The sequence below is a fragment of the Gobio gobio genome (assembly GCF_949357685.1).
Source record: "Gobio gobio genome assembly, chromosome: 5".
Taxonomy (NCBI): Eukaryota; Metazoa; Chordata; class Actinopteri; order Cypriniformes; family Gobionidae; genus Gobio; species Gobio gobio.
In genome coordinates this window covers 64,672,080-64,687,887 of record NC_137101.1, presented here as the reverse complement: position 1 = coordinate 64,687,887, position 15,808 = coordinate 64,672,080, and the positions used below count along the sequence as shown (strand labels likewise).

Here is a 15,808-nt window from a genome sequence, read left to right as displayed (position 1 = left end):
TTACATAAACACAGCATATTGTTTTCGATTTGGTTTACATTGTTTAAAACCTGACATTTCATCGTTTCTTTAGACATATGTCTCATGTTTGTGAGACAAGTATTTACTGAGCTAGAGGTCATTTTCTGAAGACAATCTGAATGAATGTCTTTGACAGAGAGGCTGCAGATCGCGCATCATGTTTGTTTTCTTTATTTTACAAAAATCAAAACATTTTGTTTTTATTGTGACTGTACACAAAAAAAAGAAATTTACCAGATTGTAATGATGTATAACACTTATACACAACGAGTTATTTGAGTCTCTTTGGCACTGATAAGAAAAAAAGAGAGCCGACTCGAGAGGGTTAATGTGACAGTTCTCTCAAATTTTAGGCCAATTTCTAATTTACCCTTTATTTCAAAAATTCTCGAAAAGGTAGCTTCAGTCCAATTATTGCATTTTTTACAATCAAATTGAGTTTCTAAATCTTTTCAGTCTGGTTTTAGAAAAAAGCACAGGACAGAAACTGCTCTTTTAAGAGTTTTCAATAATATTTTATTATCTGTTGACTTTGGAAGTTCGGTAGTACTTCTTATGTTGGATTTGAGTGCGGCATTTGATATGGTCGATCATGAAATTCTTATTTCTTTTATTAGGTCAAGCTTTGAACTGGTTCAAATCTTATTTGAACAATAGATCTTTTTCTGTCTATATAAATGGATATTTATCCTCTAAATCATGCCTGACCTGCGGGGTTCTCCAAGGATATATCCTTGCCCCCGTTTTGTTTCCTTTGTATGGAGCATGGTGATATATAAGCATAATGATAATTCTGGTCTCTGTGCTTTAACTGCTGGTTTGTTAGACATTAAGGCAAGGATGTCCAATAATTTCTTAAACCTCAACGAGAGTAAGACTGAGGCAATTGTGTTTGGACCATTAGCTGTCTCTGGCAGCTTAAATCAATTGTTGGGCAGTTTAGCTGCTTATGTAAAGCCATCTGTTAAAAACTTGGGTGTCAATTTTGACTCTGCCTTGTCATTTCATAAACAGATTAATGCAGTAGTCAAATCATGGGACACGCAAATATGAGCACATTACTCTCTCTGCATTGGTTGCCAGTCTGCTTTAAAATAGAGTTAAAGATTTTACTTTTTGTTTTTAAGGCTTTAAATGGGCTGGCACCTTCCTATCTTTCTGAGCTGGTGACTATTAACATATCTGCTAGATGTTGAAGGTCATCAAATCAAAAGCTACTGAAGGTTCCTAGATCGCGTCTAAAAATAAATGGAGATATGGCTTTTGCCATAGTCGGCACAAACTGTGGAATAGCCTACCGCTATCGATTAGATTAATATCTACAGAATTCGTATTTAAAGTAAAACTTAAAACTTATCTTTTAGAGAAGGCTTATAATACTTGAGTCAATTTGACCTAGTTTTATGTAAATGTGTCCTTGTATGTCATTTTACTATCTTTACTGTTGTTTTTTATTCTGTTTTTATAACGTTTTGTGTACAGCACGATGGTCAGCGACTGTTGTTGTATTGTGCTATATAAATAAAATTAAACTAACTAAACTAAACCATAATGTGTCCTTCATGGGATTCCTGTTCCTTCTTAAGGCGGGTGTGGCATGCAAACGTTCTTTCCAGCAAACATGGCGTTTCTTGACATATTCATCAGCTCTAAGAAAATGTTGTTCCCTTTCAGTCTGTTCACTGTTACTTTAAAGTCAGTGACTGACTGAATGGAGGTTTCGCTTAGAAGCTTATCACCTTCGAGATCTACATCGATATTCTCTGCATTATCAACTGGCCAGAATTTTGAGACCGCAGTAGACGTGATGGAGTATAATGTGTTAAGAGCTCGCTCAAGTACTGGAGCTAAACCATTTAGTGCTTTGTAAGTAATAAGTAAGGTTTTAAAATGTATGCGATGTTTAATAGGCAGCCAGTGCAGTGTTGACAGAACTGGGCTAATATGGTCATACTTCCTGGTTCTAGTAAGAACTCGAGCTGCTGCGTTTTGGACCAGCTGGAGTTTATTTATTAAGCGAGCAGGGCAACCACCCAGTAGAGCATTACAATAATCTAACCTTGAGGTCATGAACTAATTGTTCAGCATTTGGCATTGAGAGCATATGCCTTAATTTAAATATATTTTTTAAGATGGAAGAATGCAGTTTTACAGATAATAATAATAATTTGTTACATTTATATAGCGCTTTTCTAGGCACTCAAAACGCTTTACATATAGAAGGGGGAATCTCCTCAACCACCACCATATGCTAGAAATGTGGCTTTCAAACGAGAGATTGGTATCAAAGAGCACACCCAGGTTCCTCACTGACGACGAGGACTTGACAGAACAGCCATCAATTGTTAGACAGTATTCTAGGTTACTACTTGTGGAGCTTTTTTGTCCAATAATTAAAAATTCATTTTTTTCTGAATTGAGTTGCAGGAAACTACTGGTCATCCAATGTTTTATATCAGCTATGCATTCTGTTAATCTTGTGAATTGGTAAGTTTCTTCAGGGCGTGAAGAAATATAGAGCTGAGTATCGTCAGCATAACAATGAAAACTAACGCCATGCTTCCTAATGATATCTCCCAGTGGTTACATGTACAGGGTGAAGAGCAGCGGTCCTAGCACTGAGCCTTGCGGTACTCCATACTACATCTCTTCATTTACTGCTACAAACCGATAACGGTCAGATAAGTATGATTTAAACCATGACAAAGCAATTCCACTAATGCCTACATAATTTTCGAGTCTATTCAAAAGAATGTTGTAGTCGATAGTATCAAATGCAGCGCTAAGATCGAGTAACACTAATAGAGAGATACAGCCACGATCGGATGATAAGAGTAAATCATTTGTAACTCTGATGAGAGCAGTCTCAGTACTATGATACGGTCTAAATCCTGACTGGAAATCCTCACAGATACCATTTCTTTCTAAAAAAGGAACATAATTGTGAAGACACTGCCTTTCCAAGTATTTTTGACAGAAAGGGTAGATTTGAGATTGGCCTGTAATTGACTAATTCTGTAGGATCAAGTTGCGTTTTTTTAATAAGTGGTTTAATAATAGCCACCCTAAAAGTTTTCAGTACATATCCTAATGACAAAGATGAATTAATGATATTAAGAAGAGGATCTATGACCTCTGGTAGCATCTCTTTTAATAGCCTAGTCGGTATAGGGTTGAGCATACATGTTGTGGATTTTGATGATTTAATGAGTTTAGCCAATTCTTCTTCTCCTATAGCTGTGTGTGTGTGTGTGTGTGTGTGTGTGTGTGTGTGTGTGTGTGTGTGTGTGTGTGTGTGTGTGTGTGTGTGTCTTCTCCTATAGCAGTGAATGAGTGTAATTTTTCCTCAGTGACACTACAATGCTCTGTCTGATGTGATACTCTAGTAGACGGCTGCATGATTAAATTTTCTTCCTAATATTGTCAATCTTAGACGTAAAGAAGTTCATAAAGTCATTACTGCTGTGCTGTTTACAAACATCAGAAGTTGACGCTTTATTTTTGGTTAATTTAGCTACTGTATCAAATAAACACCTAGGGTTGTGTTTGTTTTCTTCTAAGAGAGTAAAAAAAAACAGATCTAGCAGTTTTTACTGCCTTTCTGTATGCGATCATGCTCTCTTTCCATGAATTGCAAAAAACCTCTAGTTTTATTTTCTTCCAGCTGCGCTCCATTTTTCTGGCTGCTGTTTTAAGGGCCCGAGTGTGCTCGTTGTACCACGGCGTTGGACTATTTTCTTTAATCTTCTTTAAGCGCAGGGGAGCAATTGTGTCTAAAGTGCTGGAAAAGAGAGAGTCAATAGTTTCTGTTGCAACATCGAGTTCTTCTAAGCTATCTGGGATGCTGAGGAGATGATACTGATGAGGAAGATTATTTAAAAAGCAATCTTTAGTGGCGGCAGTGATTGTCCTGCCATTTTTGAAGCGAGGGGGCGGCTTTGCAACCTTAGCTAATTTAAGTATACATGATACTAGGTAATGATCTGAGATGTCATCGCTCTGCTGCAGAATTTCAACGGTATCAACATTTATTCCATGTGACAATATTAGGTCTAAAGTATGATTATGGCGATGAGTGGCTCCTGACACGTGTTGCCTAACTCCAATAGAGTTTAGAATGTCTTTAAATGCTAATCCCAATACGTCTTTTCCGTTGTCTACATGGATATTAAAATCACCAACAATTAGTACTTTATCTGGGGCCAGTACTAACTCTGATAGAAAATCAGCAAATTCTTTTATAAAGTCTGTATTATGGTGGCCTGTATACAGTAGCTAACACAAATGTTGAACGGGTTTTATCATGTACACTACATAGCGTTACATAAAGCACCAAAACTTCGAAGGAATTATATTTGAAACTAGACTTCTGAGTAATACTGAAGATATTATTATAAATTACAGCAACCCCTCCCCCTTTACCTTTCAGACGCGGCTCATGTTTATAACAATAATCTTGGGGGGTGGACTCATTTAAGGTAATGTAGTCGTCAGGTTTTAGCCAGGTTTCTGTCAAACAGAGCACATCTAGATTATTATCTGTAATAATATCATTAACAATAAGCACTTTTGGGGAAAGGGATTGAATATTCAGCACCCCTAGCTTTATCAATTGTTCATCTGTATTATATCTGTTGTTTATTTGTTGGACATCAATTTAATTTTTACTGTTGAATGGTTTTGATGTTTTTTGTATTTACTAATTTGGGGGAACAGACACAGACTCTATGTGATAATATCTAGGTGAAAGAGTCTCTATGTGCTGGGATTTATCTGACTCCGGTGACGTGAGACAGCTAGCAGACGGTCGGTTTAGCCAGTTTGTCTGCTTCCTGACCTGGGCCCTAGTGAGTCAAGGTTTAGCTCTAAGACTATGTGCCAAATTACTAGAGAGAAGAGCGGAACCACCCCAGGAGGGATGGATGCCATCCTTCTTCAACAGGTCAGGTCTGCGCCAAAAACTTTTCCAATTGTCTATGAACCCTATGTTATTTTGCGGACACCACTTAGACAACCAGCCATTGAGTGATGATAGTCTGCTAACTATCTCATCACTCCTTTTTACAGGGAGCGGTCCAGAACAATAAACAGCCTCTGACATCGTACTAGCGAGTTCACGCACCTCTTTAATGTTAATTTGGGTGATCTCCAACTGGCGAAGTTGAACATCATTAGTGCCAACGTGAATAATAATCTTAGAGAATTTACGATTAGCTTTAGCCAGCACTTTTAAATTTGCTTTGATGTCAGGCACTCTGGCTCCCGGTAAACATGTGACTATGGTGGCTGGTGTCTCTATCTTCACGTTCCGTGTAATAGAATCGCCAATGACTAGGGCACTTTCAACAGGATACTCAGAGTAAGAAAGAAAACGAAAGACAACAGCAGTATTTGTTCTAAAATACAGTAAACATTAGGGGTTGTCTCCTCTGTTCAATCTGAGTCTGCTATTGTTGTTCCTTCTTTCCCTATTTCTTAATTCCTGCGACACCTAAAGAACAGTGAAGTAAGGATGGACTAGTGTGGGAAGGCCAATGAGGGAAATCTTCACTGCAGGATTGGCCCCCAATGCCTGTTGAATTCGGGTCTTTTCTGGGCTACTCACTGGTCTGTGTGGTGGAACAACTTTACAGTGTGACACATGACTCCAGGTTTTCCGTCCCTGACACAACACTGCAGCTGCTGTAATCAGCATCACTTGATGTGGTCCGGGCCACTTAGGCTCTAACGGCTTGTTTCTGAATGACGTTTACTAAAGTAAACATTGTTGCGTATGTTGTTCTCGCCGCTGCTTCCTTATTGAACAATTAGGCTACCCCGAGTCGCCCTCTGTCGTTTCAAAGAACAGCACAACGGAGAGCGCAGGAGGCGGTGGCTCACGCTGCAGAGACAGAAGGATTGAGAGGTTGTTTTCTGCCGTGGGTTTAACCGTCAACAGACTGCTGTCCAGACTTACCCACATCATTTAGACATGTTACTTAAAAAAAACGAAGGAACATACAGTGGATTGAGGAAGGCCTGCTATTTTTATTTGACAAAAAACAAAAAAAAACCTATTCCGGTTCAAAGCTTCAAACGGATTCAGTTTATTTTCGTGTTGTCATCTTAATTTGGTAATTATTTAAGTGAAAAATGTTTAGTGTAGGCCTATTTATTTTATTCTTTTTATTTATATTTTATCTGATCTGTAGGCAGCTGTCTGCACTTAAAATAAACCAGTGAAAAAGTGTATTTTTAACGGGTCACAGACACTCGTGAATCATAGTTTTATTTAATGCCAATTCAATAGGCTATTATAATCTTATCAGTTAACTGTTAATAATGAGCAGCGGTTGTCGGTTGGGAAAATTAACCGAATGAGCATCTACAGCAGTGTATTTTTAATTTAATTTAAACTAAGAATAGGCAACATTATGCCAGGATGACTGTCCTTCCTTTGTCATACCTGAAGTTGCTGCATTGGTTGCTGTCTGTATATTCCCTCATGCACAACTCGTATTCTCTCGGATGTTTCATACGTAAATGTTTTAACAGCGGCTATAGACCTTTCTCATAAAAACTGGAAATACGTAATCATTGCGGAACCAGAGTTCCTGTCAAGCGCCAACACATCAGAAAAGCATACCCGGCCAAGAGAAAATGGATCAGCGAGTCTACACAACTTCGCTAACGGATTTGCCAAATAATTACATTTGATGGAAATGAACAATGATGCATATTTACATAAGTCTCATATTACGTAGCTATAAAGAACCAGCGTTACATGACACGTCTTCCTTGACCAAGATGATATCTTGTTTGTCCGGACTTTGGCTACAGTTCAAAATAGTTTAAACATCACGCAGTGTGCACAATTCTGTTTTTTAACATACAACATAATACTTTTAATAAAATTATAGATATGTTTTTATTTTAAAAGACAATCTATAATAATATATGTTTACAATATAATAAAAAATAATGTTGATTAACATCACGTTATGTTTTAAAACAAAATAAATTCACAATATCTATGGAGGCATTTTGCAAAAGTGAATTTTATATATATTAAATAAAATATCATACATTTTGAAAATAAAAAATATATACACGACTCACGAGTCAACATCCATTTAAGTATGCGTTTTTATTTTAGTAGTTCCGTCAGTGAAACAATACTACAGCCTGAGAAACATTTAAATAGATTTCAGTTAATAATGGTAATATATATAAGTTAAATATTAGTTTAAAAAAAAGATTTGTTTTATATTTCCCCACAGAGGTGCGTCATAAGCCGCTTTGCGTTGAAAGGCTTGTAGGACACGAGCAGGGAAGTTTGGTCCTTCATCCCGCCGGATAGCCTGAATCCATTTCCGTCAAACTCCACCATCAACAGGGAAGAAATGAAACGACAGATATGGCTGCTTTTGGGAATAACAAGAACAGCCCGGTAAGCTACAATCACACTTGCTGGTTGCTTGCGCCATTTGTTTACATGTAGCCCTGCCCGGGGAGGAAGAAGATTACCACGACGATTGCGTATTTCCGGTCGTAAATATGGAAGTTGTGAGAAAGGTCTATTGTTTAGGGTCCTTGTCATCACGAGACAAATGGGCATTGCATATTGAACATGTAGCTCGACTTGAATCACCTTCTTTTGACTGAAAGTACTGCCAAACAACACGTTTTCTGTTCATGAGTTCCATTTTCACTTTCTCACAGCCGACTGCATTCGAACAGTCCACCTAGTAAACACCTTCCTGTAATCAACGGTGGCGTCATTACGTTCGACCAGCGGGGCGCGCGCAGTGTAAACCTAGGGTTCGGGTTCGGTGGAAAAAAATTATACGGTTCGGCAGAAACCGAACCCAGTCAAAAAGCCCAATATTCAGCTGAATCCGAACCCTGGATTCGGTGCATCCCTAAAAAAATACACAAAATACCTGGAATCAGTGTAGATATTTGCAACCAATCCTGAAGCTAGCATGCATGCTCTAGTTAAGGCTACTAGTTCTGCAGCTTGAGCTAAAAAATTATCTATAAGACGACCTGAAACCACCACTTAATTGCTTAAATCACCTTTCTTTCCCATTCTGACATTCAGTTTGGAGTTCAGGAGATTGTCCTGACCAGGACCACACCCCTAAATGCATTGAAGCAACTGCCATGTGATTGGTTGATTAGATAATTGCATTAATGAGAAATTGAACAGGTGTTCCTAATAATCCTTTAGGTGAGTGTATATCATAAATATTCTAAGTATAAATATGACCTTTTATTTGTTATTTACTGCAGCCTTGGCATCAGAGCCCATTGAAGTGGCAGCTCTAGGAAGAACTCTGTCTCTTGGTATGCTGTATGACTGCCGCAAGGATACCTTCATTCCAGGTGCTTTACCAACCTAAAATAAATAAATAAATAAATAAAAGTTTATTTCCCCTCTTCACCAAATGTTGCATCACCTAGTATTTGTGTAACCACACGATAAAACCTGTATGAACAGTGCATTGCGTTCTCATACGTGACTGTTAAAGTAATTTCTCATTTCAGGAGTTACTCTGTGGGATAAGAAGTCACTGAGTGAAGATTTGGACACTCGTCCACAGCCCAAGACACATTTTGACTTCAGTAGCTCTGACTCTCTCTCTAGTAAGTCCAGTCTCCTGAATGTAAGTGCGTCCCTGAAGGCCAGCTTCTTAGGAGGGCTGGTGGAGGTGGGAGGATCTGCCAAGTTTCTGCGGGACACCAAATCCTCAAACCAACAGTCCAGAGTAACAATGTATTACAGTGAAACCTCCAGATTTGATCAGCTCACTATGACTCAGCTGGGAAAGATCACCTACCCTCAGGTGTTTGAGCAGAAAACTGCAACTCATGTGGTCACGGCTGTACTCTACGGAGCTCAGGCCTTCATGGTGTTTGATCGGACCTTTTCAGAAGAGGAAGAAAAGCAGGAGATTGAGGGACAACTGAATATCATGGTCAAGAAGATTCCTCTATTTTCTATTGAGGGAGAAGCATCTGTAGAAATTAAAGATGGTGATAAGAAAAAGGCTGAGAACATTTCTTGCACATTTCATGGTGACTTCCGTCTTGAGCAGAACCCCACCACTTACACAGAGGCCTTAGAGGTGTACAAGAAGCTCCCCGCTATCCTGAAGGAGAATCCAGAGAATGCAGTTCCAATAAGAGTCTGGCTCTATCCTCTTTCTCTACTGGATCCAACAGCAGCTCGGTTGGAGAGAGAAATCCCCACACGTCTGGTTTCCAACATTGATGATATAATGGAGGAGCTGGGAGAAGTAGAGAGGACATGCAACGACCTGTCCAGAAAAACACTGGTGAATGCTTTCAATGATATCAAAGAGAGGCTGCATTCATTTCAGAGCTCATTTAGCATTTACCAAACTGTGCTCCTGAAAGCTGTGGCCAGGGCCTTGCCTGCTATACGAGGAGGAGAGATGGAGGAGAAGTCACTGGAAGACGTCCTGAAGATCCACTACAGCTCCCCTTTTAAAGCAGACAGGCTTAACCAGTGGTTAGATGGTGCACAGACTGAACTTAACTTCTTGAGTTTTCACACCAAGATGCTGGAGGGAATCACAACTGAAGACTCAGAACGTTTCAACATCATCTTCCTTGATCATAATATTGATGTTGTGGTGTGCTTGACCTTCACATCTCTGAAGTATGAAGACCCGTATCTTTCAACCCTGAAGGAGTTTCTGGAATCTGATAAGTTTAAAGAGCTAGATGGGGAACAAAACATGGTTTCTGTGGCATCTGTCAGAAAGTGGTTCAACGATCCTGCTGTCATCTCAAAGATGAGAGAGACCTTGTCTCTTTTCAGAAGTTTTTCAGAGGCTAATAAAGATGAAAAGAGATACCGATTCATTATTTCTGCCATCTCTGATCCATCCAGTCCAGGCTCCTCCATCCGTCTGTATGAAAAAGGGAAGCTGACAGACACACAGTTCCAGCCCGTGTCAAAGCCTCCCCCACCAGAAGTGAAGAAGGTCCTGGAGAGCAGTGTGTCCCTGAAACTGCAGAAGTCCCCGACTGGAGAAACTGTGCAGTACAGAGTGGAGTACCAGCAGGTGAAAGAGGAACAGTGGCATGTCATAAACACACCTGATGAAAACTTTAATCTGACTGGATTGGAGTCTGGAAGGCAGTACTTGATCCGCTACAGGATAGTGGGTAAAGTGGGAGTGAGTGAAGCCAGTGACACTATCGGCCCCATACCGTCTTCAGGTAAGTGTCATATGAACATTCCTTTGCATTAATCTTTATCTTTAAAGAAATTATAATAATTTTCTTCACTCACTCAATGTTTGTACTGACAACCATATTTCCTAACAGGTGTGGCTATTAATAATTATAGGTTACAATATTAATGTAACAGTTTGTAAAGCGTTTCCCAATTGACTGTATATATGAACGTATTATTTGCCTCGTTCATGTTGTCACAAAAAGTCCTTAAAGGGGTGGTAAAACACATTCTTTTGAAGGCTTGATTGTGTTTGTGGGGTGCACTGTAACATGTGTTCATGCTTCGTTTAAAAAAAAATTGCATTATTTTTCATATATTTGACCTTTATTCTACACTGCTCTGTCCCTCCTTGTAAAACGGTCTGATGCTTTCCGGGTTGTATGAAGCCAGTCCCTCGAAAATACGCAGTGGGCTCTGATTGGTTAGCTGGCCCAGTGTGTTCTGATTCGCTAACCACAGTGTATGTTTGTCGGAAATGCCACGCCCCTTCCCTTTACCGGTATTCTGTGCTTTGGTCAGTATTAGAAACCATTGCGTCAATAAAAACATACCAATCTGAGCCCGAATCAGATCCAGAACATTTTAGTGAAGATGATCGAGCAGAACCTGTTCATTCCTCAAGAGTAAAGACGGCGGATCTATAGTGATCGCTACTGAATGGCCCTGTTACTTTTGTATTTTTAGAACGATTATAGCCAAATATCTGTCGCAAGAACTAACCCAAAACGACACTAAACACTGGCTTTACTAGTAAGTTAGCCAAATCACACACAGAACCATGTTTAGCAAGCCTGTAGATAAATAATACATAAAAGCTCTAATCAAAGAATCATTTACACTAATGTCAAGTTCGCTGTTGAGATTTTAACGTTAGTGTTTGTAACGTTAGGTGTTCGTCGGATAACGTTAAGTATGAATGAGCATTTAACAGACTGGTTTGCAGAACAGCGTTGTCATCTGTTTACTTCCTTGCTACAACATATTACAGGAAAACACATCAATGAAAAATAAATCAGACTTACAGGTTGTGGCCCGTAAACAGCTTCTGTTTGTAAATCCAGCTTTCAGGACAAGCCGTTGTGTGATTCCTGCATTGAACTCGCGAACATTGTGAAAGTTGTCCTCCGTGAAATGGGCTGCGGGAGGGAGCCCCGCGTGCGTCGTGCATTCACACACTGGCTGCGTTTGTCTCACGCAGCTGACGTTGTGCAAATCTGGCATTGAACTCGCAAACATTGTGGATGTTTTCCCCTGTTAGATGTGCTGCGGGAGCCCCGCACGCGCCTGTTTCCCTCCGTCTCAAACACACTTGCATATAACATGCTGTATGTTAAACGCTCTGCAACGCACCCCCGTCCCAAGGAAGGCTGAACAGAGCAAGTACCCCAGACCTGCAATCCGGATGAAAATAACAGCGTTTCCTTGGCATCGCGGCAACAACACTCCAGCCTAACTATACCACAACAGCGCCGCGATACAAAATGGCCTCACCCCCCCTTATTTAATCTTCTCGGAGGAGGGGTTTATGTAAATATTGAGCCTGTTGATGTCACCAACCCTGGAGGAATGTGTGTAGTCGCCTACTGGCCGTTTGCTGTAGTCCTTAGAAACTGATTTCTTTAAAAGCAAATATCTCCCTTTGCTTTAAACTTTGAACGTTGTAACTTTGCAGATGTTGTTTATGCTCAAGCAGCAACATTACACGCTAGCTAAAGTTAGAATAGTGAAATCGTTGTTTACCACCCCTTTAAAGACACAGAGTATATTTGATGTCAGATGTAGGCTACTGTACTACTGTGGAGATCATGGGCTGATGTAACAAACACACATATCTCTGTATGAAAACCAAAAGGACAGTTAAAAATATAGCTAACATAAAAATAAATACAAAACAAAACACAACAAATAATCAACTTAAAACACAAAAACTGTTAAGCCCACAGTATCATGGCATTTCTGCAGAAAGACCTCAGTCATCCCTGAAAACTAAATGATTGATTAATATAAATAATATCTTTAACAAATGCAAATCTCATCATTTATATTCTTTAATAATAATTATTATTAATCAGTGTTTCCCCTAGGTTTACAGCTTTGGGAGGGGGGGACCTCCCGAAACTACTAGTGTCGCGGAGCGGGAGTGTTACGGATACTCTGTGTTGCCATAGACAATAAGTAAATTAATTTGGTAAATAAATATAAACAACATTTATTTATACTTCACACAACTATTTACAACACAACAGAGGTTGACTTTGCTTGAGTTGTTGCTCTGGATTTTGTTGCTTTTAAGGAAAAAAAAACAAATTTTTGCCTGTTTAGGTTCGTCACCTTCTCAATTGCATTTTTACATTTTTACCACTTAAGTTACTACACGCAAATCCGTGTTTTTTTTGTTGTTTTTTTGGGGGGTATTTATTTCAGGGCTCAATGCTAAGGATTTTTTTCAGGGGTTCAAATTTTTACTTGCCCTGTCAGAATTTTCACTGACCCCACCACAAAAAAAAACGACAAATAAAATAAAATAGGCCTAGTATTGTTTTTGAGCCATATAAGCTTAATAAATAAGGTTATGACTCTAAAAACTAATATCCTAACTCATATCATTTTTTTACATTGTTAAAGACCGTCAGTAATAAAATAAGAACAAATAATCAAATTATGAGCAAAAGCACAAATAAATACAGCAGAACAAACATATACTAATGAAATAAACAGTTATTTTCTAGTAGGTCTAAACTAGATTGTCAGGTACAAAAATAGTAATCAAATGTAAAATATCACTGCATAGTCTGCATAAAATTATATGTCACTGCATATAAATACAGATTAACCCTTATTAAAAGTTATTCAGTCAAGAGCAGTGAGTGATGTTTTTTTTTTTTGTCTTTTGTTATCTCAATATTTATATAGCCAATGACGATATTTTCCGGCGTTCCATGTGTGTTCACTGTTATACGGTAGGGGGCGCTGTAGCGCATTTCCTGCACGAGAACAGAATCTCCTGATCAAAACACTGCCGAAGAAGCAACGTGCGATATCAAGTGTAAGCAGATGCATATGTAAAATAACGCGATCATCACCATTAAACAGCATATAAATCACAACTGCCTAATGTTATTGAATGAAATGTCAACCCAGGACGAGTTATAGGACTGTGAAGCTTTGGTGTTTTGATGGACTCGATCTACAACATCTCTGTTTTGTTCATCGTTCGGACGTAACGTAGTCTTTTACAAAAAAATTTCAGCTTTATGCTCAAAATGTTGCTTTTTCATGAAACTTGCAACATTCAAGTGTTGATTAAAAAAATAATATATGAAGCTGGAATAAAACAGTGGGTCTGTTCTTTCTTTTGATATATTGCATGTTTAGATATTCTGTGTACCATTAAAACTTGTGAAAATGACCATAAATGCTGGCGGTGACTGGCAAATTTCATGTTTACGTTCATTTAAAAGACCTAACCGACTATGTTTACGATGATACTCAACAAGACAGTCATTTTGATATCATTTTGTGTGAATATTCGCCCGCTGTGAGATGCGTGGCCGTGCGTGTGTTGTTGCTTCGCGAGTATCAAACTGAGAGACACTTTCTCGTCTATGAGCGCTTGAATATTTAAGGCTTAAAAATGCGCAAATGATCAGTTTCCGTGAAGATGCAGCTCTGGGAGTGTCTTTCACGCTGGCACTGAACCACCAATATTTTTTGTCATTCATTCAGGGGGGGCGGGGGGCGTTTTGGGAGGGCGGGGCGCCCCCCCAAAACAATGGTAGGGGAAACACTGATTAATTATTCATAATAAATGCAAAGCATACAGACGTTCGTTGTGAATCTATAAAATAAGGTTTTACAAGTTCAAGCTTCAATGATAAAAAGAGAAAGACGTGAACATATTCAGTATTTTTAAATATACTGTATGAATTAGTTCAGCACATTATGACAGTAATATTACAGACAACACAACTCTCTCACCATGTAGTGGACGGAGTTCAGTTCTAGCAGTTCCAGTTGTTACCAGCAGGGGGTGTGTATGCTTGTGTTGTTGGGGAATGCCCCTGTGTCAGCAGATCTTCTGTCCTGTTGGTTAGTCAGGTCATGCTTGTGCAACCCTGTACACATAAGAGCAGTTATCAGTAAAACTGACTCGTGTTTTTTTGTATAGGGGAGCGCGGGCACTACCTAACGTGGGGTTAGTTGTAACACGCATGGTTTAACACTTTCCACACATGCCAGGATGATGAAACTTAGTGTATTTACTAGTTGCCATATCAGCATTATTTAGAGAAAAAAATAGCGCAAAAATTAAAAAATCTCTGGAAGATATTACTGAACATTTATTTAACCATAGCAAAAGTAAATTTCTTACTTCAGTTTATGTACCCCACCAACGGGGCATGTTGTCACAATCCACTTCCATTCTTTTGGGGTAAATCAAGAAAAAAGTATACACTGTATTAATGAAACAAAAACATATAATTGTACTAGAAATGGGGAATTAATGTGAGAAAAAAGAAATACTCTAAACCCCTAGTGAATTTACACAAACTGAGACGTTAGTAGGGGAGAGCGTGGCACAACCTGTTACATTCCCTTCTCAGTCTAGGGGATTGAGGAGGGAGTAACAAGACAAAAAGATCACTAAAAGTTAATAAATAAATAAACGTGGAGGAATCTGCTTTTCCACTATTCCAGCTCTGTTAACTTTTACACTTGTTATTTCCAGAAAAAGGTTTCCACAACATTTTCTCTAGTCATGATAATCACACTCTTCATGTCTGTTGATTTCCACAGACCCTGATCCCAAGATAAGATAGATAGATAGATAGATAGATAGATAGATAGATAGATAGATAGATAGATAGATAGATAGATAGATAGATAGATAGATTGATAGATAGATAGATAGAGTGATAGATAGATAGATAGATAGATAGATAGATAGATAGATAGATAGATAGATAGATGATAGATAGATAGATAGATAGATAGATAGATAGATAGATAGATAGATAGATAGATAGATAGATAGATAGATAGATAGATAGATAGATAGATAGATGAATGCAGGATCATTTTCTCTAGTCATGATAATCACACTCTTCATGTCTGTTGATTTCCACAGTCCCTGATCCTGAGATGCAATGTAAGTCACTGAGAACACAAGCAGAGAAACTCATGAGTGTGTGTGTTCATAAGTGTGTGTGTGTTCATGAGTGTGTGTGTTCATGAGTGTGTTCATGAGTGTGTGTGTTCATGAGTGTGTGTGTGTGTGTGTGTGTGTGTGTGTGTGTGTGTGTGTGTGTGTGTGTGTGTGTGTGTGTGTGTGTGTGTGTGTGTGTGTTCATGAGTGTGTTCATGAGTGTGTGTGTTCATGAGTGTGTTCATGTTCTTCCTGGAGAAGAGGAAAGAAAACATGACAGAAGAGTTTTAGAGTTGATCATGTGAATGATGATTAAACTGAACTGAGACACTGATGATATCTTGAACATGAAGAGTTCAGCTACATTACAAGATCAGATTCATAATCTC

General features: G+C 38.8%; 1 protein-coding gene across 19 annotated transcripts in view; it reads left to right on the top strand.

Moving 5' to 3' along the window:
- LOC307126830 (neoverrucotoxin subunit beta-like) overlaps positions 1–15,808 on the top strand; it is a 57,241-nt gene that overhangs the window by 40,361 nt on the left and 1,072 nt on the right. For 10 of the 19 annotated variants that reach the window (XM_079817566.1, XM_079817584.1, XM_079817583.1 and 7 more), the window contains 3 exons: positions 8,296–8,388; positions 8,551–10,254; positions 15,402–15,422. In XM_079817566.1, coding sequence (XP_079673692.1) covers positions 8,296–8,388; positions 8,551–10,254; positions 15,402–15,422 — 1,818 coding nt within the window. Of the gene's footprint in view, positions 1–7,280; positions 7,451–8,295; positions 8,389–8,550; positions 10,255–15,401; positions 15,423–15,808 lie in introns of all 19 variants that reach the window. The other 9 variants (XM_079817568.1, XM_079817573.1, XM_079817570.1 and 6 more) reach the window with 2 other exon arrangements.